General features: G+C 44.5%; 3 protein-coding genes across 4 annotated transcripts in view; 2 read left to right on the top strand and 1 right to left on the bottom strand.

Annotated features, from left to right (window-relative positions):
• The window catches only part of LOC137284342 (uncharacterized), a 53,855-nt gene extending 53,144 nt beyond the window's left edge, over nt 1-711 (bottom strand). The window contains exon 1 of the mRNA XM_067816116.1: nt 509-711. Coding sequence (XP_067672217.1) covers nt 509-624 — 116 coding nt within the window. The 5' untranslated portion in view covers nt 625-711. The remainder of the gene's footprint in view (nt 1-508) is intronic.
• Nucleotides 712-5,710: 4,999 nt separating this feature from the next.
• Nucleotides 5,711-7,928, top strand: LOC137284345 (para-nitrobenzyl esterase-like). The gene is made up of 4 exons (XM_067816120.1): nt 5,711-6,474; nt 6,559-6,877; nt 6,961-7,032; nt 7,177-7,928. The coding sequence occupies exons 1-4, from the start codon at nt 5,815-5,817 to the stop codon at nt 7,761-7,763; spliced, it is 1,638 nt and encodes a 545-aa protein (XP_067672221.1). The 5' UTR covers nt 5,711-5,814; the 3' UTR covers nt 7,764-7,928.
• Nucleotides 7,929-10,548: 2,620 nt separating this feature from the next.
• On the top strand, nt 10,549-16,328 carry LOC137284338 (para-nitrobenzyl esterase-like). 2 transcript variants are annotated; one of them, XM_067816109.1, is made up of 5 exons: nt 10,549-10,622; nt 10,889-11,553; nt 11,725-12,043; nt 12,418-12,489; nt 14,513-16,328. In XM_067816109.1, the coding sequence occupies exons 2-5, from the start codon at nt 10,894-10,896 to the stop codon at nt 15,088-15,090; spliced, it is 1,629 nt and encodes a 542-aa protein (XP_067672210.1). In that variant the 5' UTR covers nt 10,549-10,622; nt 10,889-10,893; the 3' UTR covers nt 15,091-16,328. The 2 variants fall into 2 exon arrangements, with proteins under 2 accessions (XP_067672210.1, XP_067672211.1); XM_067816110.1 differs by having other exon boundaries at nt 10,591-10,684.
• The last annotated feature ends 9,434 nt before the right edge of the window (nt 16,329-25,762 follow it).

Genomic DNA, 25,762 nt, shown 5'->3' with positions numbered 1-25,762 from the left:
ATATCCTGGGAATGAACCTGACTGAGAGTGTATATGAAAGCTCCATACATCTATCAGAAATCTAATATCATTTGCAATAATTTAGTATGTTCTTTACGTTCCATGTTTTTCATTTTGGCGTATTTTTTAAATTCTTCTTTTTAAAAGTACGCTATACTTTCACAAGCTGTAGTAGTTCAATTGCATATCACAGATTATTGTCAGCTACTTATATCAGTAAAGGACTGAAATTATTATGCATGGATAAGACGCGTGACAGACTTTGATTCTATCAAGAAAAAAGTAAATAGTGCTGACTTTGTGGATATTGTCCATAATAATGTTTGGATCATGCGTTTACGCCATTTTTGCAATAGTAAATATTCGGATGATGACTTGTGTTAAAAATAAAAGTGCCTTTCATAAGTGAGTGACGTCCTTTACAACATTCCATGCGATGACTGTGGATGTTCGCAAGATGTCCAAACGTTCGTAACAGGAGACTACAAGGATAAACAGTGTTTTTCACCTTGTGGGAGTTTTCCTTGTCGCGCATGGTCTTGGATCAACAGGAAGAACCCCGACATGTCGTCCGATTGTATTCTTCAAAGATGCAGCAACCCGAGTTTTCAAGTTCTTATTCATGATACTATCATCGTCAAAAACACAGTCCTAGCGTTCAGTAATCCTTTTTGTTTACGCGGTGCTAGGAAGCCATCTTGGAATTCCACCAAGGGACCAAACTCTAGTACAAGCATTTCAGACCGCTAAAAATGCCTGGGTCTAGTCCATCCTCAAACTCACACAATCAGACGGTACATTTTGACAATGGACGACTATAGCCCATTATTCTTCAGCAATATAATATGGAGAGGCACAGTTACTCGGAGAAGTATTACACTCTTGAGAAAGAGTGTGCGCACACTCCATTTTCACCCCTTTTCAACTGTCATTTTATAAATTGTAGGATGGGGGCGGGGCAGGGGTGGGGGAATGGGATCCGCCTCATTCGTAACTACTCGCCTCTTTCCGTAACCTGCCGGAATGACCCGGGTAGTTACGAATGGGATCCGCCTATGATTTGAAGTACGTATATTATAGTGTATATGTACATTATACAGAGAGAGAGAGAGAGAGAGAGAGAGAGAGAGAGAGAGAGAGAGAGAGACGCAAAGGCACGCGCGCGCACACACACGCACCTACACTAGTTTGTATGGTCTTTTTAGAATTTGATCTGTGCCCCTTTTGACTTATATGGTTCTTTTGGGCCTTTCGACTTTTCTTTGGTCCATGTGACATTTCAAATTTTGTCCCTTTCGGCCATTTTACTACAACCCTATGAGGACACTAAAGGTGAAGAAGTGGACGGTGACACATGACTAATATTCAATTCGATGCAGGACACAATACACTATAACGAAAAAACATGATATTGAAAGGGGCAGATATCAAACCAAATGTCTCAGACTTAGCATAAAACATATTGTCATTGCTGAACAGCGTATGCTATTTATTTCTGTAAGGAGAGTATCCCCTAGATGGCACCATTCTTTACATGAAAAAGTGTCAAAACAGAAAATATTTATCTATCAGAATGTCTCTAATCCCAACAACTGCACCCACTATGCAACTATGTTTATAGTTACCATATTCTTCTTTTTTCAGTTATTTGTTTTGTTTCCTTGATAACGGCGTTACTGCCTACGCTGAAAGGTCGCACTCAATTGCAACAATTTAAATGAGTTGACTGTCCACAGACCTTGGTCTTCTTTGTAGCCGAAAGGAAACTTAAAGTTCTCTTCCTTGCAAAATACTTGCAAACTGTGGTAGAGTTTTGTTCCATGCTCATGTAATGACACTGCATGTTGCAGCCACGTCCAGTATGTACAGTTCTCATTGAAATTCTGATTGATCAGATAACAAAGCTTTGCTCTTGTGAAATAATGTCATGGTCGCCTTTTTCACCGATACAACTGTAAAATATATATATCATTTCCCCTTATCCATTTCCATTGAGGTAACTGCCTAAAATATTGTCCCAAAATGTTGTCATGCTGTACTTTTCCTCTTCTTTTTCGCCAGTAGAAGTTTGGGCTCATAAGACATTTTCCCACTTAAAGAATCGAAGGTCAGATGTAAATGTGGTAACTCTGGAATATGTTCACATTCGGACATTTAATGCTGCTTTCCCCTTTACAGTGCTGCCACACACGTCAAAACACAGGTGTCACATGGCATCGGGGGCACAGATTACCTTCACACAGGTGTCACATGGCATCAGGCATACAATTTACTTTTACACAGGTGTCACATGGCATCCGGCACACACACCGCCTTCACACAGGTGTAACATGGCATCAGGCACACACATTACCTTTACACAAGTGTCACAAGGCATCAGACACAGGTGTCACATGGCATCAGACATACAGCTTACCTTCACACTGGTATCACATGGCATCAAGCACACAGATTACATTCACACAGGTATCACATGGCATCATGAATACAGATTACATTCACACAGGAGTCACAAACCATCCTTGACACAGGTGTCACATGGCACCAGACACATAGATTACCCCCAGACCGGTGTCACATGGCATCAGATACACAGACTACCGCCAGACCAGTGTCAGATAGCATCTGGCACAGAGGGTACTCTCACACAGGTGTCACATGCCATCCGGCACGCGTACTGCCCTCCCATGGGTGTCATAAGGCATCAGGTAACACATTACCTTCACACAGTCGTCACAAACCATCACGGATTAACCTCATACAGGTGCCACATGATATCGGGTACACAGATTACCCTCACACAGATGTCACGAGGCAACAGACTCACAAATTAACCTCCCATAGGTGTCAAAAAGGCATCAGATAACTGATTACCTCACGCAGATGTCACAAGGCATCAGACACGCAGATTACATCAAATAAGTATTAAAAAGCATTAGACGCAAAAACTACCCCCAGACCTGTGTTACAAGGCACAAGACACACGGATTACCCCCCAGACCTGTGTTACAAGGCACAAATCACACGGATTACCCCCCAGACCTGTGTTACAAGGCACAAATCACACGGATTACCCCAACACCTGTGTTCCAATTCACAAAACACACGGATTACCCCCAGACCTGTGTTGCAAAGCACAAAACACACGGATTACCCCCAGACCTGTGTTACAAGGCACAAATCACACGGATTACCCCCAGACCTGTGTTACAATGCATAAAACACACGGATTACCCCAACACCTGTGTTACAAGGCACAAAACACACGGATTACCCCCCAGACCTGTGTTACAAGGCACAAAACACACGGATTACCCCCAGACCTGTGTTACAAGACACACGGATTACCCCCCAGACCTGTGTTACAAGGCATAAATCACACGGGTTACCCCCAGACCTGTGTTACAATGCACAAAACACACGGATTACCCCCAGACCTGTGCTACAAGGCTCAAAACACACGGATTACTCACCAGACCTGTGTTACAATGCATAAAACACACGGATTACCCCCAGACCTGTGTTACAAGGCACAAGACACACGGATTACCCCCCAGACCTGTGTTACAAGGCACAAATCACACGGATTACCCCCCAGACCTGTGTTACAATGCATAAAACACACGGGTTACCCCTCAGACCTGTGCTACAAGGCATAAATCACACGGATTACCCCCCATACCTGTGTTACAAGGCACAAAACACACGGATTACCCCCAGACCTGTGTTACAAGGCACAAAACACACGGATTACCCCCAGACCTGTGTTACAAGGCACAAATCACACTGATTACCCCAACACCTGTGTTACAATGCACAAAACACACGGATTACCCCCAGACCTGTGTTACAAGGCACAAAACACACGGATTACCCCCAGACCTGTGCTACAAGGCACAAGACACAACGGATTACCCCCAGACCTCTGTTACAAGGCACAAATCACACGGATTACCCCCCAGACCTGTGTTACAAGGCACAAAACACACGGATTACCCCCAGACCTGTGTTACAAGGCACAAATCACACGGATTACCCCAACACCTGTGTTACAATGCATAAAACACACGGATTACCCCCCAGACCTGTGCTACAAGGCACAAGACACACGGATTACCCCCCAGACCTGTGTTACAAGGCACAAATCACACGGATTACCCCCCAGACCTGTGTTACAATGCATAAAACACACGGGTTACCCCCAGACCTGTGTTACAAGGCACAAAACACACGGATTACCCCCCAGACCTGTGTCACATGGCATCAGACACACGGATTACCCCCATACATGTCTCACAAGGCATCAGACACACGGATTACCCCCAGACCCGAGTCACATGGCATCAGGCACACGGATTACCCCCAAACCTGTGTCACATGGCATCAGACAAACAGATTACCCCCAGACTTGTGTCACATGGCATCAGACACACGGATTACCCCCAGACCTGTGTCACATGACATCAGAAACACACGGATTACCCCAGACCTGTGTCACATGGCAGAAATCACACGGATTACCCCAACACCTGTGTTACAATGCATAAAACACACGGATTACCCCAGACCTGTGCTACAAGGCACAAAACACACGGATTACCCCCAGACCTCTGTTACAATGCATAAAACACACGGATTACCCCCCAGACCTGTGCTACAAGGCACAAGACACACGGATTACCCCCCAGACCTGTGTTACAAGGCACAAATCACACGGATTACCCCAACACCTGTGTTACAATGCATAAAACACACGGATTACCCCAGACCTGTGCTACAAGGCACAAAACACACGGATTACCCCCAGACCTCTGTTACAATGCATAAAACACACGGAGTACCCCCCAGACCTGTGCTACAAGGCACAAGACACACGGATTACCCCCCAGACCTGTGTTACAAGGCACAAATCACACGGATTACCCCCCAGACCTGTGTTACAATGCATAAAACACACGGGTTACCCCCAGACCTGTGTTACAAGGCACAAAACACACGGATTACCCCCTAGACCTGTGTCACATGGCATCAGACACACGGATTACCCCCATACATGTCTCACAAGGCATCAGACACACGGATTACCCCCAGACCCGAGTCACATGGCATCAGGCACACGGATTACCCCCAAACCTGTGTCACATGGCATCAGACAAACAGATTACCCCCAGACTTGTGTCACATGGCATCAGACGCACGGATTACCCTAAGACCTGTGTCACATGACATCAGAAACGCATATTACCCCAGACCTGTGTCACATGGCATAAGACACACGGATTACCCCCCCCCCCCCCCCCCCCCCCCCCAGACCTGTGTTACACAGCATCTTTTATGGTCTCCAATATTGCTGTGCTGAAATGGCAATGGTATTAATACGTTCTTGTACACCCCTATAGTTGTCCACCATTCTTTATTTAGTAGAATATAATCAAGTATATAATATTGAAATGATACATGTGTGACGCTTCGATATTTATATGGAGTATATAGATGGAGGGTTGGTCACTGTGTCGCAAGTGATGACCCTGACATATATATACTGTATACTAAGCATTGTCAGTCTATTCTGTCACAGGGAAATATACACAAGGCTGTCAAACTATATACAGTGGGCTGATTGTAGCAACTTCTACATTCACCAACCTCCTAGCAACAACGAAAATAAGTACTGTAAACCTAGTCAACAGGCACACGGGCTATCGGCCTGGTAAGACATCCCTATTGGTCTGTCGCCGTCCTTAACAACCCGACCCTCTAAGTTTTTCTTTCACATTCTGATGACTAGACATATTGTTATATTCAGTTAAAGCAATGGCCGCGAGATGTGTCCCAGTAACACTAGTGAGTTTAATTTTCCTTGCTGGGACCGGTAGCTCACAGCACATAGGGCAGATACTGCCCTCATCTGGAGCAACTGTCATCACGGAGTGCGGTCTCGTTAAAGGAAGTATGGAACAAGGTGTCAACGTGTTTAAAGGAATCCCCTACGCTGAGCCGCCTGTAAACCAGAACCGATGGAAGGCCCCAGTACCTCTCAGTAACTCGACGGGCACCTGCTGGTCGGGAACCTATGATGCGACTACATTCGGGGCACAGTGTGTGCAGCCACTGAACTTTGATAACTACAAACGATCATCTGGGAGTGAAGACTGTTTGTATCTCAACGTATGGTCACCATCTTTAGACGGAAGTGACAGCCTGCCTGTCATGGTGTGGATCCATGGCGGCAATCTCGTGTTTGGAAATGGCAGTATACGTGGCTACTCCCCCAGTCCCGAGCTGGCTAGGGATTTACAATTTGTGTTTGTCAGTATGAACTATCGACTTGGGCCAATGGGGTTTATGACCCTTGACCTCCTCAGCAAGGCATCCGAGACAGGAACATCTGGGAACTACGGTTTTATGGACCAGATTCAGGTCTTGAAGTGGGTTCAGTCTAATATCAGAAATTTTGGGGGCGACCCAGGCAAGGTAAGTTCTACAAATTGTAACATAATTCAGATAACCAACAAGTTATAATCTGAATACTGCTCAATAAGGAACACATTATTTCAGGTAACACTATTTGGCCACAGCTCCGGTGGTACCAGTGTGTTTGGTCTCTTGGCTTCACCCCCAGCCAAAGGTCTGTTTCATCGCGCCTGGCTGATGAGTGCTTCAGCCATACTGAACAAGACGTCATCAGATGCTTCACGAGACAATCTGGTATTTCTGAAGACCTCTGGTTGCACGGACATTGCCTGCCTCCTTGGTCTAAGCGTGGAAGACGTGATGCGGGCAAGTCCTTGGGCAGATTACCCTTCATGGTCAATGCCGGACATCACAGACCTCCCTATTAAGGCAGTTTTCGACGGCGCTCTGGCGGTTGTTGATGGTATGTTCAGGCCATGTCAGCATCGTCTGTGTCACACTTTCTCAGATACTCCACTTCGTCACATTCTTTCGTTTCCGTTTTAGGTCACGTGATCCCCCTCGCACCTCTAACGGCCTGGCACACAAGGCATGCGAATGATGTTCCCGTCATCTTCAGTAAGTACAGAAAGAAGTCTTACCTCCTCACCCCTCAACCTGTTTCCTCATTTGCTCCGACTCCACCCTCTCCCCCCAGGTCAATAACCAATAACCTTTCAATAACCTTCGCTGTAGAAGATGACTTATTGTTATTAACTACAGGTACCACTGGCCAGGAAGTGGACAGATGGGCACCACGTGACGTGGCATCATGGAGTTGGGACCACTACAGGTCCGAAATCACACGAAAACTCGCCTCATTTGGGAGTCAAATACCACACAGACTGCTGGAGCTCTACCCTGCGTCTCACAATGCCACACCGGAACTCCAGTACTCGGAATTGGTCTCTGACCTACGTGTCACGTGCCCAGTTGACGTTGTAGCAGACGTTGCTGACAGCTATTTCAAGTCGTTCACCTACCGATGCGTAGTGACGCAGTGGCCCTCACAGCCTGTCCCTGGTCGCGGAGGATATTCCTATCATGGATGGGACGCTGTCGCCTTTTTCGGAGGAATAAAGGATATGATCCCCAATCCGTCCCAGTCGGACCTGGATTTCACTGCCAACTTACGCCGAGAAATATCCGCCTTCGTGAAGACTGGAGAACCAGCGTCCAGGACGTGGAAACCGACGAAAATCAACACAGCCCTGCTGGGGGCGACAACGACAGTGATCAACTTCTACCACCGAGATCAGTGTTCCTTCCTGCTTCAGAACGGCTTCTTCTCCTATGCCTGGATCAACTGACCATAAAGTCCGCGGTTGTTGATAGAATACAGGAATTGGTAACCCTTCGGTAAACGGAAGCTTCTCCTACATACAATACATTACAAAATACCCGTATCTGAACAAGCTGTTAGTTCAAGATAACCCTTTAATCAAACTTCTGAATAAATAAAAATGCTGTGTCAATATTGTTCGTCCCTTTTCAAGCAAGCACCAAATGTTATGTAGAATATTCCATGAGCGTGAAAATGCACAATGACTGCAAACTTACCACAACCCAGAGTAGTAGTTGTGTTATTGCAGGTGAGTGAAGTGTATCTGTGTCGAGAAGAAAACATCTCGAGCACCTGTCTAGCAAGTAAAATCAAGTAATACGTTGTTCGTGCCGATTCCCAAGTTAACCTAACAAGTTATAACCAGGTATCAATCCACAAAAAACAGGTTACAACAACAAACAACGTCGAAATGTGATATAATTAACACTTGTTTTCTAAAATAGCACGTTGCCATGACACAAATGTATCAATACGTCAGGATGAAACAGCGCTCCTTCTTGCGCCTTTATCTTCTTTCTGTCGAAATCAAATACATGTATAAATATAGCACGAGTCCAAATACAGAACACTGCTGTCGCTCACTGGCTAGCCACATGTACAGTGTCGTGCATCTGGAACAGTGTCACACTATGAATAACACTGCTATCCCTCACTGGCTAGCCACATGTACAGTGTCGTGCATTGGGAACAGTGTCACATAATAAATAACACTGCTGTCCCTCACTGGCTAGCCACATGTACAGTGTCGTGCATTGAGAACAGTGTCACATGATAAATAACACTGCTGTCCCTCACTGGCTAGCCACATGTACAGTGTCGTGCATTGGGAACAGTGTCACACAATGAATAACACTGCTGTCCCTCACTGACTAACCACATGTACAGTGTCTTGCGCGTGGCACTCATCTCAAATAATCTATGAAATTAAAGAAGTAATACAACTGAATCATAATCTATGAGACAAAACAAAAACTAATCTGTGATGAAGATGAATGCAACTGAACAAGTTGTCTGTGGTGTTCAGCCATGACAATAAAGAAGCAATATGTCATGTTCATTGACGATACGAGGGATGTCAAGACGTTTTGAGCCTTGCATAGAAAAACACAAAATATTGGTATGAACCACATTTATTTTTCAGCATAGTCCTCTTGTGAGTCAAGACACTTGTTCCATCTTTTCTGCCAGGCGCTGATGCCATCTCTGTAGAAGGCGCCATTTTGGTCCTCAAACCAAGCCTCAATAGTAGCAATAAGCTCATTATCATCCTGAAATTTACGACCACGCAAGTGTTTCTTGAGATTTGAGAACAGATGGTAATCACTTGGTGCCAGGTCTGGAGAGTCGGGGGAATGCGGCAAGATTTCGTACCCGCATTCCTGGACAGCAGCTGCTGCAACGCGAGAGGTGTGTACTGGAGCATTGTCTTTATGTAGAAGAATACCACGTCTGATCTTGCCCCGGCGCTTCTCCTTGATTGACTGTCGCACTTGCCTCAACAAGATAGCGTAATATTCCCCATTCATTGTTCTTCCTTTTGGTAAGTAATCTATGTGGATGACGCCTTTGCTATCCCAGAAGACTGTCGCCATTACCTTCTATACTGATCTGGAGGCTTTGAACTTTTTGGTCCTGGGAGAAGTGACATGTTTCCATTCCATGGATTCTTGTTTGCTCTCTGGATCATAGTGGTGGATCCAGGTTTCATCACAGGTTACTAGTCTAAAGTGAAAATCTTCTGGATTCGTGTTGTATCTGGTTATTATGGAGTTGTTTATGGTGACCCTTGTTTGCTTCATTTCATCTGTAAGCATTCTTGGCACCCATCTTAGACACACACCTTAGACATGACGAGATGTTCATGAAGAATTGTCTCGATGGATCCGTGTGATATGTCTGTGGTCTCCTCTAACTCCAACACAAGTCTATGCACTCTGTCAAGTGCTTGTTGTTGGGTGAAATGGACGGGGGTTATCTTCAAGACTCACTCTACCATGCTTAAATTCAATGACCCATCGTTTGACGGTAGCAGATGAAAGGGAAGACTTCCAATAAACTGCTGAGAGCCTTTCTTCAATGTTCTTCGCCGAGGTTCCTTCGAGAACTAAAAACTTAATTACTGCTCTATACTCAATTTTCTTCATTTCCACTGCCGTGAGGGGGGTCTCTTTCTCTCAATGTGAGCTGTTCAATAACTTCTGAGAGTAGGATACCAAAACTTATATAGCACATCAGCTACACTCCGAGGTTCAATGTCGTACCATAGGCTGTGACAACTGGGTATGAAAAATGCTCAAGGCTCAAAACGTATTGACATCCCCCCGTACATAGCAAGTAGCATCCTATTGTGACCCTCTTTGGAACCGAAGTAGTAACACTATGTAAATCTATTAACCGAAATATGTAGTGTAAACAAATACGCTTTTAAAAATGTCTTGTGTACATTAAAGGCACAGGTGAACCAAATAAAGACGAAGATTTGTCGATGTCAGCTTGTTTATTTTGAGAAACACGTTGCACGGAGAGCTATCTCAAATGGAACTGTTCCATTTTATATCAACTACCGCGACATGTGACCTCATGGGTTCTCAGCACGCAGTAAACTGACATACAACACATACCGTGCACGTGACAGTAGCCAGTGAACATAACTCCCCTGGCACGATCTACTGGTTCACAGAGTTGCCCAATCTTTGTTTGACACGCACCTATGATCCATGATACATAATGTCATCGACACTGAGGCAATCGTCTTCATTCATTGGTATCTCGACTGGAAAGGAATCCGGGCCACCCCACTCGCCAACGGTGTCCTGAACTAAAGGTAGATGTCTAGTGCTGCTCGCAATGCGATAACAATTTATTCTACATTCGACATAGACTAAGGTGATATTACGTTATTCAAGTTATATCTCTGTATAAGATATTATTTGAACATCACTTTCTTCAATATTTTCCGTGCCGTTAGTGTACAACTGACTTTGTATAATAATCATGTGTCTATCATGTGTTTTTGCTCGTGAAGCAAAATCGTGTGGCTCCTGCACGTCACCTTGACGACAGATTGAGTAACAAAATGATATGTTTCAGACGATATGATGTTGTCGCTGCTGTCACTGTTGGCTTTGAGGCTTGCCCTAACGACAGGAGGTCCAGTGCAACACGGAGCACCCCTGACTGCAGTAACCACCAGCCATGTAGTCATGACAGAGTGCGGTCTCGTCAAAGGAAGTGTGGAACAAGGCGTCAACGTGTTTAAAGGAATCCCCTACGCTGAGCCGCCTGTAAACCAGAACCGATGGAAGGCCCCAGTACCTCTGAGTAACTCGACGGGCACCTGCTGGTCGGGAACCTATGATGCGACGACATTCGGGGCACAATGTACACAACCTATAAATGATACAGATTTTACACAAACGGTTGGAAACGAAGATTGTCTATATCTCAACGTATGGTCGCCATCTTTAGACGGAAATGGCAGTCTGCCTGTCATGGTGTGGATCCACGGAGGTGACCTCGTGGACGGAAATGGCAGTATGGTCGGATACTCGCCCAATCCAGAGGTGGCTAAGGATTTACAATTTGTGTTTGTCAGTATGAACTATCGACTTGGGCCAATGGGGTTTATGACCCTTGACCTCCTCAGCAAGGCATCCGAGACAGGAACATCTGGGAACTACGGTTTTATGGACCAGATTCAGGTCTTGAAGTGGGTTCAGTCTAACATCAGAAATTTTGGGGGCGACCCAGGCAAGGTAAATGTTTCCATGACAAACTGGTGTTTACAGCTGAAACAATATATCTAGTTAATCGCAACAAACATTGACCAGTAATGTAAGATTTTAAAGCTTAACTATTACAAGGAATTGCATTGGCCTGAGGCAGTCTGTCCTGCTGATATAGTGAGGCACTATCTTTTCCATCAGGTCACACTCTTTGGACAAAGCTCCGGTGGAACCAGCATTTATGCTCTCTTGGCGTCCCCACTAGCAGCTGGGCTATTTCATCGGGCGTGGTTAATGAGTTCTTCTGCTATTCTGAACAAGACGTCATCAGAAGCCTCACGAGACAACCAGGTGTTCCTGACAACAACTGGGTGCGCCGACATCCAGTGCCTTTTAGATCTGAGCGTGGAGAAGATCTTCAAGGACAGTCCCTGGACAGTATACCCGGGCTGGGCAATGGCAGATCAAAGCAACCTACCCACCAAAGGAAGATTTAGCGGTGCCCTGGCTGTCGTTGACGGTAAACATACGCACGCGCGCACGTGTGTGTGTGTGAGGGAGAGCGAGTGAGTTTAGTTTTACGCCGCACTCAGCAATATTCCAGCTATGTGGCGGCGATGTGTGTGAGAGAGAGAGAGACAGAGAGAGAGAGAGAGAGAGAGAGAGAGAGAGACAGAGAGAGAGAGAGGGGGGGGCAGCGATTCTAAAGCTCTGCTATACTAAAGCTCTGCTCTGCTATACTGTGAACTTTAACCACCCATTTCCCCGTACCTTTTCGTTGGGGAATACTCAGTGCCAGGTGCTGGCCCCGGTATTCTGTGACTGGTGTGGTGAAGGAGGTAACCTCTCATTGCCATTGTCTCTGAATTCTTCATGTGCAATGTTTGTGTTTAGGTTACGTGGTCCCTCAACCACCTATGGTTGCCTGGCAACAAGGGAAAGGTGTCGATGTGCCAACTGTCTTCGGTGAGTTTGGTTTGTTAGATTGCTATGTAACAGCGCTTTCCACTAAGCGATGGTCAGCCATGTTTATAATGTAACATGTATAATAGTTGGGATTATATTACCATAATGTAAAATACTTTAAGGTCACATGCAACCAAAAAAATCAAACATAATTAAAACACATGTATGACTTATTCATGACATATAATATACATTGCTGCATTTTTTAAAAAAAACAAATAAACAAAATTATAAGCGTACAATCGCGATTCAAAAGTGCAATATTTTGTACTTGGGCTTACTGCCCCCGAAACGAAGCCCTCGGGAGACCGAACCCAGTCATAGCGGGTGGATATGCACTCAAGTGTAACGACGGCCGCCGATTGGCAGTTTCATTTGCTGATATGCTGAGGGTTCATTGTGTGTACAGAAAGATGATCTGTTTGATGGGCATTTTAGAAGTATGGCGAGTCACAAGAAAGTAAGATTCTTTATGGCTAACAACTTCTTTTTGTGTACTTGATGCGTCGTTTCAGTATGGATTCATATACTGTTGTCAAACAAAATCATATACACTAAAGGAAGTCGTTATCCATGAAGAATGTATATAGAGATGTTGGGTTTGGAAAATACATGTTCTCTGAATTTGCGCTCGATCCAATCAAAAATCATGTCAGTAGAGATGGTAGACTACTGCGTGGCTGGAATCTGTCATTCGTCAAAGTACAAAGCACTTGTAACTGACAAGAGTTTGCACCAGTCAGATCCAGTCATCCGAAAAAAATGAATGTAGTTTGTTTGCAACACACAGACATAAAAGCATGTGTATCACACGTGCCTAATTACATAATGTGGCAGACACGGGACTCGGGTGCACGAGTCATAAACCAACTTATTTTCTTTATGTTGTATAGTCTGATTGGTGTTAAGTTCAAATTGCACGTGGTCAATGATTGAAGCTGTGTATTGCATGTTGTCTTTAGCAGACGGGCAGACAGGTAGACAGACATATAGGTGTGAATAAACCAGACACTGAGCTTTCTTTGTGACAGAGACTGCTTACCACAACCAAAAAGTTTTTTTTACGTAACGAGTAAATTATTTACTTGTTTGTGAACACAGCCAAGATTAGACTACTGCTCACGACCTCAGACGCTGGGCATGCATACTGTTTCAAGCTCCGCGAACCTATTCACTGCGCATGCGTTATGGACGCAGCGCAGCACAGCTATTGAACCAGTTTTCCCCCAAGCGCTGGGGGGAATTTAGTGAAACGTTTGAACTCCGATTTCGCGGGCTTTTGCTTCATCGCGGTTTTTTTCAACTTTATAGGCTGAATTGGCATTTTTTATGATTTGTTTCGGTAAGTGCATACCGGAAGGTACCAGAATCTGCAAAGTTGTGTTTTACGTTGCATGTGACCTTTTAATTTCATTGGTCAATGTCGCGTTAACAAGTTTCCGTGTCACCCGTGTCACCCCTCCTAGGAGGGATGGCAACTGAAAAAAATATTACCCGCTGCCACGGTAACCGCCAAACTCTCCGCCGAGAAATTGTATTCCTAACAATTGTATGGCGTCACTATATGACAAGTGCTGTGCCAGAGTTAACGTTGTTTGATTACTTGTAGTTGTTTTTTGAGTTCACTGTCTACACGTTTATTTTACCCAATTTCACTGCCTTGTATAAGCTATTTTATACATAAAATCGTTTACTCATTTCACTTAAACGTAATTAACCATTTTCGTAGCTGTTGTAAGCTTGTCAAAATATGTTTCACTGGTGTTACAGATCCAGTCGAGAGGTAGGAACCATTTTGTTTACATGTCAGTTATATTGTATACGTTTAACATTGCGGTAAGATAAGCACGTTGTATGCTTCTCTCTCGGGTAATACGGTCTGATGAACACCTCCCGGCTCGAGGCGAACATCAGACTGTATTGCCCTCGAGATGTATACACCTGATAGTAATGGGTTTGTCTGACGATCAATAAAGTAGTGAGAAAAAACCAACAAATGCATCACTATGTATATTTCCGGCAGGTAATGTGGCTGAAGAGACGGACAAATACAAGCTCAACATGACCACGTGGGGCGAATATAGGTCTGAGGTGATACAACAGTTGGGCCCGTTTGGGAGTGAGATTCCAAACAAAATACTGCAGCTTTATCCGGAATCACAACACAGCTCTCCCAAACTGCAGTTGTCGGACTTGACCTCTGATCTGAGAGTGATATGTCCAGTTGACGTTGTAGCAGGCATTGCTGACAGTTATTTCAAGTCGTTCACCTACAGATACGTTGCAACACAGTGGCCCTCACAGCCTGTTCAGGGGAACCGACGATACGCCTTCCATGGATGGGACGCTGTCGCCTTTTTCGGAGATATAAAGGATGTGATTCCCAATCCGTCCCAGTCGGACCTGGATTTCACTGCCAACTTACGTCTAGAAATATCCACCTTCGTGAAGACTGGAGAACCAGCGTCCAGGACGTGGAAACCGACGAAAATCAACACAGCCCTGCTGGGGGCGACAACGACGGTGATCAGCTTCTACCACCGAGACCAGTGTTCCTTCCTGCTTCAGAACGGCTTCTTCTCCTATGCCTGGATCAACTGACCATAAAGTCCAAGGTTGTTTATCGAATAAACTAGTTGACAGCTATGTCAAATACCTGAAACTGATCAGCTTGGTAGTTGTGGTTTTTCTGTATGACAAAGGCAGGCACATGTCAGTTTGATCTGGGATCGGTAGGCTTTGCCCAAATCTCGTACTGGGCACTCAGAAACCAGCTGTAAATTTGTGACGTAGGTGGGTGATAACGGCTTCATAAAGACAGATACCGATATCCCGGGTAATAGCGTTCACAAATATGGACTACTAGTATGATAAGACTCCGGAGAGTGTTCTGGGTGGGAACCACGTGATGACGATTATGAATGGCTTGATGTCGCTTGCAGTAGTGATGCTGTCACATGTAAACTGAACTGAATTTACTGTGTGATTTTACTGGGTTAAGGTTTGTTGAGCTACGATCCACCCAGATTGTATCACCTATTTCAGCACGGCTCCCTTGGGAACTGCATTCGCCGCCTTACACGCGCATCCTGCATGTCGTTGGATAGCGTGACCCTTGCGCGTCACGTAGAATTTTTCCGTTTCTTTTTTGGCAAATGTATAGCCGAGCATTTAAGCTTTCTGTGATTTTAGGCCGTCTGAATTTCTTCCACAGAAGTCTCGGTGGAAGCCTTTTCTTCCACCCAGCCTCCGGTGGAAGTCGCTCGCGCCATTGTATTTTGGAAGCCTTTTACTTTGTGATATCTATGCATGCTATACATGGTTGGAAACCCGATCCAACGCTCCCTCCAAAAATGCAAATTTTAATTCTAATGCTGCCCCTGGTAACCAGTCCAGATTGAATCTCCGACATGATGGTTTGTGTAATTTTGTTGAACTTCAATGCCACCATGGTCCGGTCATGATGTAATGGCAACCACTCTTACGATTCACCTCAGAAAATGCATTTCTATACTGCGTTTGAAAGCCATTTAAAGCGTGTGCCAGACAGTGTATAACACGCACACGTTGCGCATTTAGTGGTGGAGCTATATGGGTATTAATGTGCGAAATGCAACAAATACCGCAGGTGATATAGATTGGCTGAATTTAGATGAATCTGTTCACCGGCTATACCGGCGTCGTTAATATTTACAACTATAAAGCATTTGCAAGGTGATTCATGTGGGATTCTGAAAATGTGTAACAAGCTGGTGTGCTACATTAGACATTCGCGCTACACAGGAATCAATATACGTGACAGAGCTAAAGTTGCAATGAATTGGAATAAAGCCATAAAAGCAACGCCTGTAGTCTTTAATATATAAACTTTTACTGTGGTGGAAAGCCCTTGAAAGTGCGGTTCTGTCAAGGTGTAATGTGCATTCGAGTCGCGTCTGAGAGTCAAGCAATGCGCGCCATTATGTAAATGCGCTAATGGCGGGTAAAGTAGTCCGGGATCCGGCGCGCGTCTCCCGTCCGTGTTACGGCAGCTATTTCACGATCCACCATCCAAAATTTAATGTTTAACATGCATCTGAAAGCCCTTGAAAGTGCGGCTCTGCCAAATTATAACGGACATTCGAGGAACATGAGATAATCAGGCAATGCGCGTCATTACGTAACTGTTCTTGTGCGACTGGTAGGTAAAAAACGGGGATCTGGCGCGTACCTTCCGCCAGCTATTATTTCATTATCCTTCATCCAAAATGAAAGATTTAAAATGCATCTTGAAAGTGCGGTTGTGCCAAGGTGTGACGTGCATTCGTGTCACCTCAGACAGTCAAGACATGCGCGTCATTATGCAACTGCACTTGCGCTAATGGCGGGTAAAGTCGGGGGTCTGGCGCACGTCTCCCGTCAGTGTTACGGCACCTATAATTTCACGATCCATCATCCAAAATTTAATGTTTCAAATGCATCTGAAAGCCCTTGAAAGTGCGTCTATGCCAGGTCATAATATGCATTCAAGGAACGTCTTTTAATCAGGCAATGCGCGGCATTATGTAACTATACTTGTGCGTGTGGCTGGAGGAAATTGGGATCTGGCGTGCATCTTTCCTCAGCTGTTACTTCCGCATCAGAAATCAAAGGTGTAAAAGGGGTCGGTAATACCTTGAAAATGTGGATGTGCCAAGGTATACTGTGCATTCGAATAAACGTTCCATTATATAACGACGCGCATCAAATAGACAAGCTGGCGTCATGCTCTGACAACTGTAGTTTTAGCCACTTAATTACTCTGTTGCGGTCGCCACTCCTTATCATCATTATCATAACTTCTTTCAGATCTGTCCGCATGGACTGATTGTATATACATGTTCTTCTCTCCCTTCCTGTAAACTTAATTATTACCTGATTAGCTGTATATCACTCGTCTGTGTTCACATCTCCGTACCCTGGAGATGCTACTTATCAGCAAGTGTAATTTCGTCACCTGCCTTGCTCTCTTATGGTTATAATCACTCAGCTTGGGTCACTTCCTTTTGACATGCCGCTACTTCGTGATTTTAAACCTCGTCGCCCCACTGACTTCAACTTTGTGTATAAAATTTCTTTGGCATGGGCAATTCACACCTTTTGGCATGCTCATGCCCCTCCAAATGGACATCACGCATGGAATGGAGATGGACAATTTCCAGTTTCCTCCTCCCTCGTAGAAACATCCGGCTTGGCCACGTGAACTTCATCTAAACCATTCCATTGGTTGTCTGACCGCGACATGGTAATATAAGGGAATGCATTTCACTGCAGTTTCATCATCACAGACAAACTGTCTTGGTGGATCACTACCAGTCAGCGTTGGCAATCACCTGGCAAGTGAACTTTACTTTTATTTCTTCTCGTTTGTTCTTAATTTCTGCATTTTTCAGTCATTTACGTTGCTCACTTTATCAAACTGATACTCAACATTAGTAGGTTTATTGCCTAAATAGACATATTGTATTGAGCAGTTTATTTCTTAATTTGTCCAAGACTGTGACATCCAGACCCTCTTCTGTAGTGCCCAATCATTCCCAGAAAGTAAGTGTCCCAGCAATATAATAAAGTATGCCTTCCACAAACATATCGGTCGTTTGTCAAAAGTGTAAGACATATTACAAAGGCATCGCGCATTTAAAGCAATGTTATCCTGGTAGTTCTACTCTTGGTCTACACGCCATACACGCCCAAATTCGCCGCCGTAGCGAGTCCTATACTGCTATACAGCTTGTGTCAATTGACATTTTGTGGCACATACAGTGTCAACAAAACACTTTGGCCACACAATTCAAGGAGAGGACGCATCTGCAGCCTCTCCTTCAACTAGTAATCCAATGCCGAGTACCAGTGCTGGTTTAACTGGGTCTACCAGAAGTGGTACTCGGTATAATTACAAACACAATCAGGGCTAATCTTACAAACACTGGCTTATACGATGGGTTCCCTGAAAGTGAGCCAACACTTTCAGGGATTTAGCAATATTTAACCAATATTCTTAAGAAAGCAGGGCGTAATGCTGGTGACACGTGTCGCCAAGTTTCTAAGTTTCTAACGAAAGATCAGCGCCTGATGATGCAGTACTTGTCTTGTGGGATAATTCAACTTGGACATGCCCAAAGACCTTCAGTGGCGTCGTGTATGAAGTTGGCAGATTTCAATAAGGCACGGTGTGTTGCCGGGAGGTACCAACTTTCTTTCATGGACCACAAGACGTCCGTGAGCTTCCTGGTCACCCTAAGCTTGTCCAAAGAAGATTACGACATGTTCAGGGATTACCGCCAATATGTGCGTGGTGACATGTTCTACCGGACAAATCGCCTTTCTTCAGGAGAGTGGACAGCACTGAAGTGGGAAACGTGTGTCTCGAGTTGGCCCGCTATCAGAGGACAAGAGGTTTCCTTAAACCCAACTTGGAAAACGAACGGAGGACATTTACGGCCACGGATGTTCGGAAAGCTTTGGAGACTGAAGTGACAAGGCAGCATCCCAATGATGCTGCAAAACGTAAGATGGCCAGTGACTATCTTGCACATGACCAAAAGACTGTCAATGGGTACTACGCTAAGAAGACTCCCTTACATGCTGCTAGTGAGTGTGCTTTTGTGCAAGATGTTATCCAACAAGCTGCGGGTACATCAAACGCTGAGGAATCTGCAACGGCGTCAGTTCCAACAGATTCCTCCATCCAGCTCCAGCCCTAGCCCCAACACCCTGAAGGTAGGGGGAAGGGAAAAGCAAAGGTAAAGGCAAGCTCATAAAGCCCAAAAGGTGAGAAACACATGGAGAAACATGGAAAGTAGGGGGAAGGGAAGGGTGAAAGTAGACCGGAAAGTAGATAAAGCCAAAACCGTAGGATAGAAGTAGTAGGTTATAGCCTGTAATTTCATAACCTAATGTCAGTTTCGACCCATTAGGTTTATACAGCAGTAGTAAAGGGGTTCGCTGTTCGAACTTGCTGTTGTGGGAATGGTGCAGGAAAAGCCACATGACACTAGACCAGAGAGTAGATCAAACCAAAACCGTAGGACAGAAGTAGTAGGTTATAGCCTGTAATTCCATAACCTAATGTCAGTTTCGACCCATTAGGTTTATACAGCAGTAGTAAAGGGGTTCGCTGTTCGAACTTGCTGTTGTGGGAATGGTGCAGGAAAAGCCACATGACACTAGACCAGAGAGTAGATCAAACCAAAACCGTAGGATAGAAGTAGTAGGTTATAGCCTGTAATTCCATAACCTAATGTCAGTTTCGACCCATTAGGTTTATACAGCAGTAGTAAAGGGGTTCGCTGTTCGAACTTGCTGTTGTGGGAATGGTGCAGGAAAAGCCACATGACACTAGACCAGAGAGTAGATCAAACCAAAACCGTAGGATAGAAGTAGTAGGTTATAGCCTGTAATTCCATAACCTAATGTCAGTTTCGACCCATTAGGTTTATACAGCAATAGTCAAGAGGTTCGCTGTTCGAACTTGCTGTTGTGGGAATGGTGCAGGAGAAGAAAGGTGGCACTCTTAAAAGAGCAACCTCCACGTGGTGAGTGCTGGTTAACACAAATAGCTCATATATTTGGTTCAGTTATACAATTCTTTATGTATCTAATGTGTTATGTCTTTTTCAGCTATATTTTTCTACATCCGTTCTGCGCTATAAAAGTCATTTCAAATGCAATGCATTTAAAACGATGTTTCGTTTCTGTGGTTCCGCAAAAGCCTATTTCATGATATTTGGTTCAAGCATACATTTCTTTATATATCTAATATAGTATATCTTTTTCAGCTAAATTTTTCTCTATCTATCCTCTGCTTTCAAATGCAAAACACAAAGTCCACGGACATGTCAAGATGCAAACGTCTGCGTATTATGCCGCGTGTCCTGTGCGTCGCCAACACCACCAGCGTATGATTCGTTGGTTAATAATGTCTACATGCCTGATGCGACTTTTAATGTAATGCCGCATGTTAGTTCTAATTTCGTTGTCCCTCTTTGGATTTCTACGATTCATTTGAAAGGTCTTTCCATGGGGTTTCTGGCGATGCATAACATGCACGTCTACAATGTTGTCTATAGCTGTCCGTATGTAATGCCGCATGCTATTTCCGTTTCAACGGATCGGTAATTGGAAGTTAAGTTCGTTGATAATTTTTATATCGTTTTTGCGATCCTAAATGTCCATAATGCATATGAATGCCCTTTCAAATCTGGCCAAACGGTAGCTGGCACAGGCAAACCCGTTCGAGTCTTGATTTGCCCGTGAGCAAGTGTAGACTCTGCTGTCTTTTGCCTAGAGATGGGTGATAGTGCCGGAAGCAGAGCGACATGCTGGTGTTGCATAGCAGGCGAGGGGCCGATCCCGAGAGGAGAGTGCTGTAATTGTTCATGATTTGCCGTGTCAAATCTTTGCGATTCCCTAAGGTGTGGCATATGGGAAATGAGCGGTCTACTGCTGTAGTGTCTAGAGCTATTTACGTGAGACGTCTACTTGATGGGTAGATGCGACGGCATGACATGCCAGACGGCTATTGGCGTTTTGTGACCTTTTGTTATGTATGTTGATGTAAACTGTAGTATGTGTCGTTCACGTGTAGCAGCTCAACTGCCAACAGTACTTGAAGAACCACGACCTCCTTCCTACGTCGACTCAAGTGTGCCTTCACAGCAATCAGACTTTGGAATGAAAGTTGTATCCTTCCAAGTTTCATGATTTGTATGATACATTTGTGTTAACATATTTGAGGTATCTGTCCATTATGTACGGCAATTGTATGGGTATTCAATAATTCGTGAGCTATGGTTATCATGGTGCATGCTAAATTAAAAGAACAACCTAACACTGTTCCCTTCTAATCCAAACCATTAACCTCCAATCAAAATAACATAAAATTAAAACGGGAAGTCTGCGTCCTTCTCTCTACACTAAATCACTAACCCATTCCGAATTAACCTAAATGGCATAACCGAGAATGTTAAAAACTAAACCGCTAACCCAAAACTAAATGACATAAATTTAAAGCTAAAACCATGAATACCGCGGTGTGTATAACTGAATAATAAACACTGACAATGACAGAACGTAAAACTGGAGATAAATGCCAAACTAAAAGTAACGCGCCTGAAACACTAACCCCAAACCAAAAACATTAAATTAACGTGAAAATTATACCAACAGAGAGAAGGTGACTACGAAACTCAAACATTACCAACTCAAAACAAAAACACTACTATTAAAAACTAAAAGCGCGAAATAAACAAAGTAGGTGCAAATGGGTAGGTGATGTAACCCTTGACACAAGTGAAATGCTATACTTGCATCAAGGTCTACAAAGTCAGTCGGTCGGCCGAGGCATTGACAATATGTTACCAGGTGAAGGTGACCGGAAAAATTGTCTTCAATTCCAGCTAGTGTGATCCTTAGTACCGGGTTTCCATGTTTGCCGATGCTTTGATGTTGTATGGAAGTTGTTTGATGTTGCATGGAAACGTAGTCTTGGTGTTGTCTTTAGTTCCAGCTGGTGTGATCCTTAGTACCGGGTTTCCATGTTTGTCGATGGTTTGATGTTGTATGAAAGTTGTTTGATGTTGCATGGAAATGTAGCCTTGGTGTTGTCTTTAGTTCCATCTGGTGTGATCTTTAATACCGGGTTTCCATGTTTGCCGATTGTTTGATGTTGCATGGAAACGTAGTCTTGGTGTTGTCTTTAGTTCCATCTGGTGTGATCTTTAATACCGGGTTTCCATGTTTGCCGATTGTTTGATGTTGTATGGAAATGTAGCCTTGGTGTTGTCTTCAATTCCAGCAGGTGTGATCCTTAATACCGGGTTTCCATGTTTGCCGATAGTTTGATGTTGCATGGAAATGTAGCCTTGGTATTGTCTTCAATTCAACTCCGTGTTTCCATGTTTGCCGATAGTTTGATGATGTATGGAAGTTGTTTTATGTTGCATGGAAACGTAGCCTTGGTATTGTCTTTAATTCCACTCCGTGTTTCCATGTTTGCCGATAGTTTGGTGTTGTATGGAAGTTGTTTGATGTTGCATGGAAATGTAGCCTTGGTATTGTCTTTAATTCCAGCTGGTGTGATCCGTACTCCGTGTTTCCATGTTTGCCGACGATGGTTTGATGTTGTATGGAAGTTGTTTGATGTTGCATGGAAATGTAGCCTTGGTATTGTCTTTAATTCCAGCTGGAGAGAAAGCGAAGACACTGCCTTTGTGATTCTTAGTGTTACTAAAGGTCACCCTCACACAAGACAAACACAATCACATCACATCACGACATTGTTTGGAATTGTGCCGTGACTGGTGTCATGTTTGCAGAAGCACTTGTTGGGGTGGGACACACAAGCTTGGCTCTGATAGTAATGCCTAATCCGTGAGTTTCATTGATTCGTTGTTTTATCCCATAACTCAACGAGATGAGTGAGTCGTGTCAGGCTTAAGCTAACAACAGGTCTTAATCCATGAACGATTGATCCTGTGAGTTCAATGCAGAGCTCAGTACAAACACTTATCAATGACCCAGGCTATATATACTTAGCAGTCAGATATTATTTCTCATTGTCAGAAATCGTTCGTGAAGGCTAACTCATACAAGTCATGGCCTGCGCACTTTTTGAAGCTGCTGTTTCAAAGCCACTGCACTTTGCCATCCTGGAGCATAGTTTCGTGCGGCGACTTGTTCAAGTCTGTCCCCCTCGACATGGCATCCTCACTACCGAGCGTGGGATCGGAGGGGCGACAGTCGCTCGGATGAAAGCAGAGGTGGATGCCCTTGATGCAGCTTTTCAGGGCATTGTGTTCTTTCAAGTGGGAGAGTACGACGTGTCGGCCTCCACTGATCCTCGGGACCTCGGGAACCAGCGTCCAGGACGTGGAAACCGACGAAAATCAACACAGCCCTGCTGGGGGCGACAACGACGGTGATCAGCTTCTACCACCGAGACCAGTGTTCCTTCCTGCTTCAGAACGGCTTCTTCTCCTATGCCTGGATCAACTGACCATAAAGTCCAAGGTTGTTTATCGAATAAACTAGTTGACAGCTATGTCAAATACCTGAAACTGATCAGCTTGGTAGTTGTGGTTTTTCTGTATGACAAAGGCAGGCACATGTCAGTTTGATCTGGGATCGGTAGGCTTTGCCCAAATCTCGTACTGGGCACTCAGAAACCAGCTGTAAATTTGTGACGTAGGTGGGTGATAACGGCTTCATAAAGACAGATACCGATATCCCGGGTAATAGCGTTCACAAATATGGACTACTAGTATGATAAGACTCCGGAGAGTGTTCTGGGTGGGAACCACGTGATGACGATTATGAATGGCTTGATGTCGCTTGCAGTAGTGATGCTGTCACATGTAAACTGAACTGAATTTACTGTGTGATTTTACTGGGTTAAGGTTTGTTGAGCTACGATCCACCCAGATTGTATCACCTATTTCAGCACGGCTCCCTTGGGAACTGCATTCGCCGCCTTACACGCGCATCCTGCATGTCGTTGGATAGCGTGACCCTTGCGCGTCACGTAGAATTTTTCCGTTTCTTTTTTGGCAAATGTATAGCCGAGCATTTAAGCTTTCTGTGATTTTAGGCCGTCTGAATTTCTTCCACAGAAGTCTCGGTGGAAGCCTTTTCTTCCACCCAGCCTCCGGTGGAAGTCGCTCGCGCCATTGTATTTTGGAAGCCTTTTACTTTGTGATATCTATGCATGCTATACATGGTTGGAAACCCGATCCAACGCTCCCTCCAAAAATGCAAATTTTAATTCTAATGCTGCCCCTGGTAACCAGTCCAGATTGAATCTCCGACATGATGGTTTGTGTAATTTTGTTGAACTTCAATGCCACCATGGTCCGGTCATGATGTAATGGCAACCACTCTTACGATTCACCTCAGAAAATGCATTTCTATACTGCGTTTGAAAGCCATTTAAAGCGTGTGCCAGACAGTGTATAACACGCACACGTTGCGCATTTAGTGGTGGAGCTATATGGGTATTAATGTGCGAAATGCAACAAATACCGCAGGTGATATAGATTGGCTGAATTTAGATGAATCTGTTCACCGGCTATACCGGCGTCGTTAATATTTACAACTATAAAGCATTTGCAAGGTGATTCATGTGGGATTCTGAAAATGTGTAACAAGCTGGTGTGCTACATTAGACATTCGCGCTACACAGGAATCAATATACGTGACAGAGCTAAAGTTGCAATGAATTGGAATAAAGCCATAAAAGCAACGCCTGTAGTCTTTAATATATAAACTTTTACTGTGGTGGAAAGCCCTTGAAAGTGCGGTTCTGTCAAGGTGTAATGTGCATTCGAGTCGCGTCTGAGAGTCAAGCAATGCGCGCCATTATGTAAATGCGCTAATGGCGGGTAAAGTAGTCCGGGATCCGGCGCGCGTCTCCCGTCCGTGTTACGGCAGCTATTTCACGATCCACCATCCAAAATTTAATGTTTAACATGCATCTGAAAGCCCTTGAAAGTGCGGCTCTGCCAAATTATAACGGACATTCGAGGAACATGAGATAATCAGGCAATGCGCGTCATTACGTAACTGTTCTTGTGCGACTGGTAGGTAAAAAACGGGGATCTGGCGCGTACCTTCCGCCAGCTATTATTTCATTATCCTTCATCCAAAATGAAAGATTTAAAATGCATCTTGAAAGTGCGGTTGTGCCAAGGTGTGACGTGCATTCGTGTCACCTCAGACAGTCAAGACATGCGCGTCATTATGCAACTGCACTTGCGCTAATGGCGGGTAAAGTCGGGGGTCTGGCGCACGTCTCCCGTCAGTGTTACGGCACCTATAATTTCACGATCCATCATCCAAAATTTAATGTTTCAAATGCATCTGAAAGCCCTTGAAAGTGCGTCTATGCCAGGTCATAATATGCATTCAAGGAACGTCTTTTAATCAGGCAATGCGCGGCATTATGTAACTATACTTGTGCGTGTGGCTGGAGGAAATTGGGATCTGGCGTGCATCTTTCCTCAGCTGTTACTTCCGCATCAGAAATCAAAGGTGTAAAAGGGGTCGGTAATACCTTGAAAATGTGGATGTGCCAAGGTATACTGTGCATTCGAATAAACGTTCCATTATATAACGACGCGCATCAAATAGACAAGCTGGCGTCATGCTCTGACAACTGTAGTTTTAGCCACTTAATTACTCTGTTGCGGTCGCCACTCCTTATCATCATTATCATAACTTCTTTCAGATCTGTCCGCATGGACTGATTGTATATACATGT

This window comes from Haliotis asinina, chromosome 5 (genome assembly GCF_037392515.1).
Source record: "Haliotis asinina isolate JCU_RB_2024 chromosome 5, JCU_Hal_asi_v2, whole genome shotgun sequence".
NCBI lineage: Eukaryota > Metazoa > Mollusca > Gastropoda > Lepetellida > Haliotidae > Haliotis > Haliotis asinina.
The sequence above is the reverse complement of the archived record's forward strand: the minus strand, read 5'-3'. Positions and strand labels throughout refer to the sequence as shown.

Coding starts and splice junctions, on each gene's coding strand:
- LOC137284345 (XM_067816120.1), top strand. CDS start 5,815: ATGGCCGCGAGATGTGTCCCAGTAACACTAGTGAGTTTAATTTTCCTT. Junction 6,878..6,960: donor CGCTCTGGCGGTTGTTGATG/GTATGTTCAGGC, acceptor TTTCCGTTTTAG/GTCACGTGATCCCCCTCGCA. Junction 7,033..7,176: donor TGATGTTCCCGTCATCTTCA/GTAAGTACAGAA, acceptor TATTAACTACAG/GTACCACTGGCCAGGAAGTG.
- LOC137284338 (XM_067816109.1), top strand. CDS start 10,894: ATGATGTTGTCGCTGCTGTCACTGTTGGCTTTGAGGCTTGCCCTAACG. Junction 12,044..12,417: donor TGCCCTGGCTGTCGTTGACG/GTAAACATACGC, acceptor GTTTGTGTTTAG/GTTACGTGGTCCCTCAACCA. Junction 12,490..14,512: donor CGATGTGCCAACTGTCTTCG/GTGAGTTTGGTT, acceptor TATTTCCGGCAG/GTAATGTGGCTGAAGAGACG.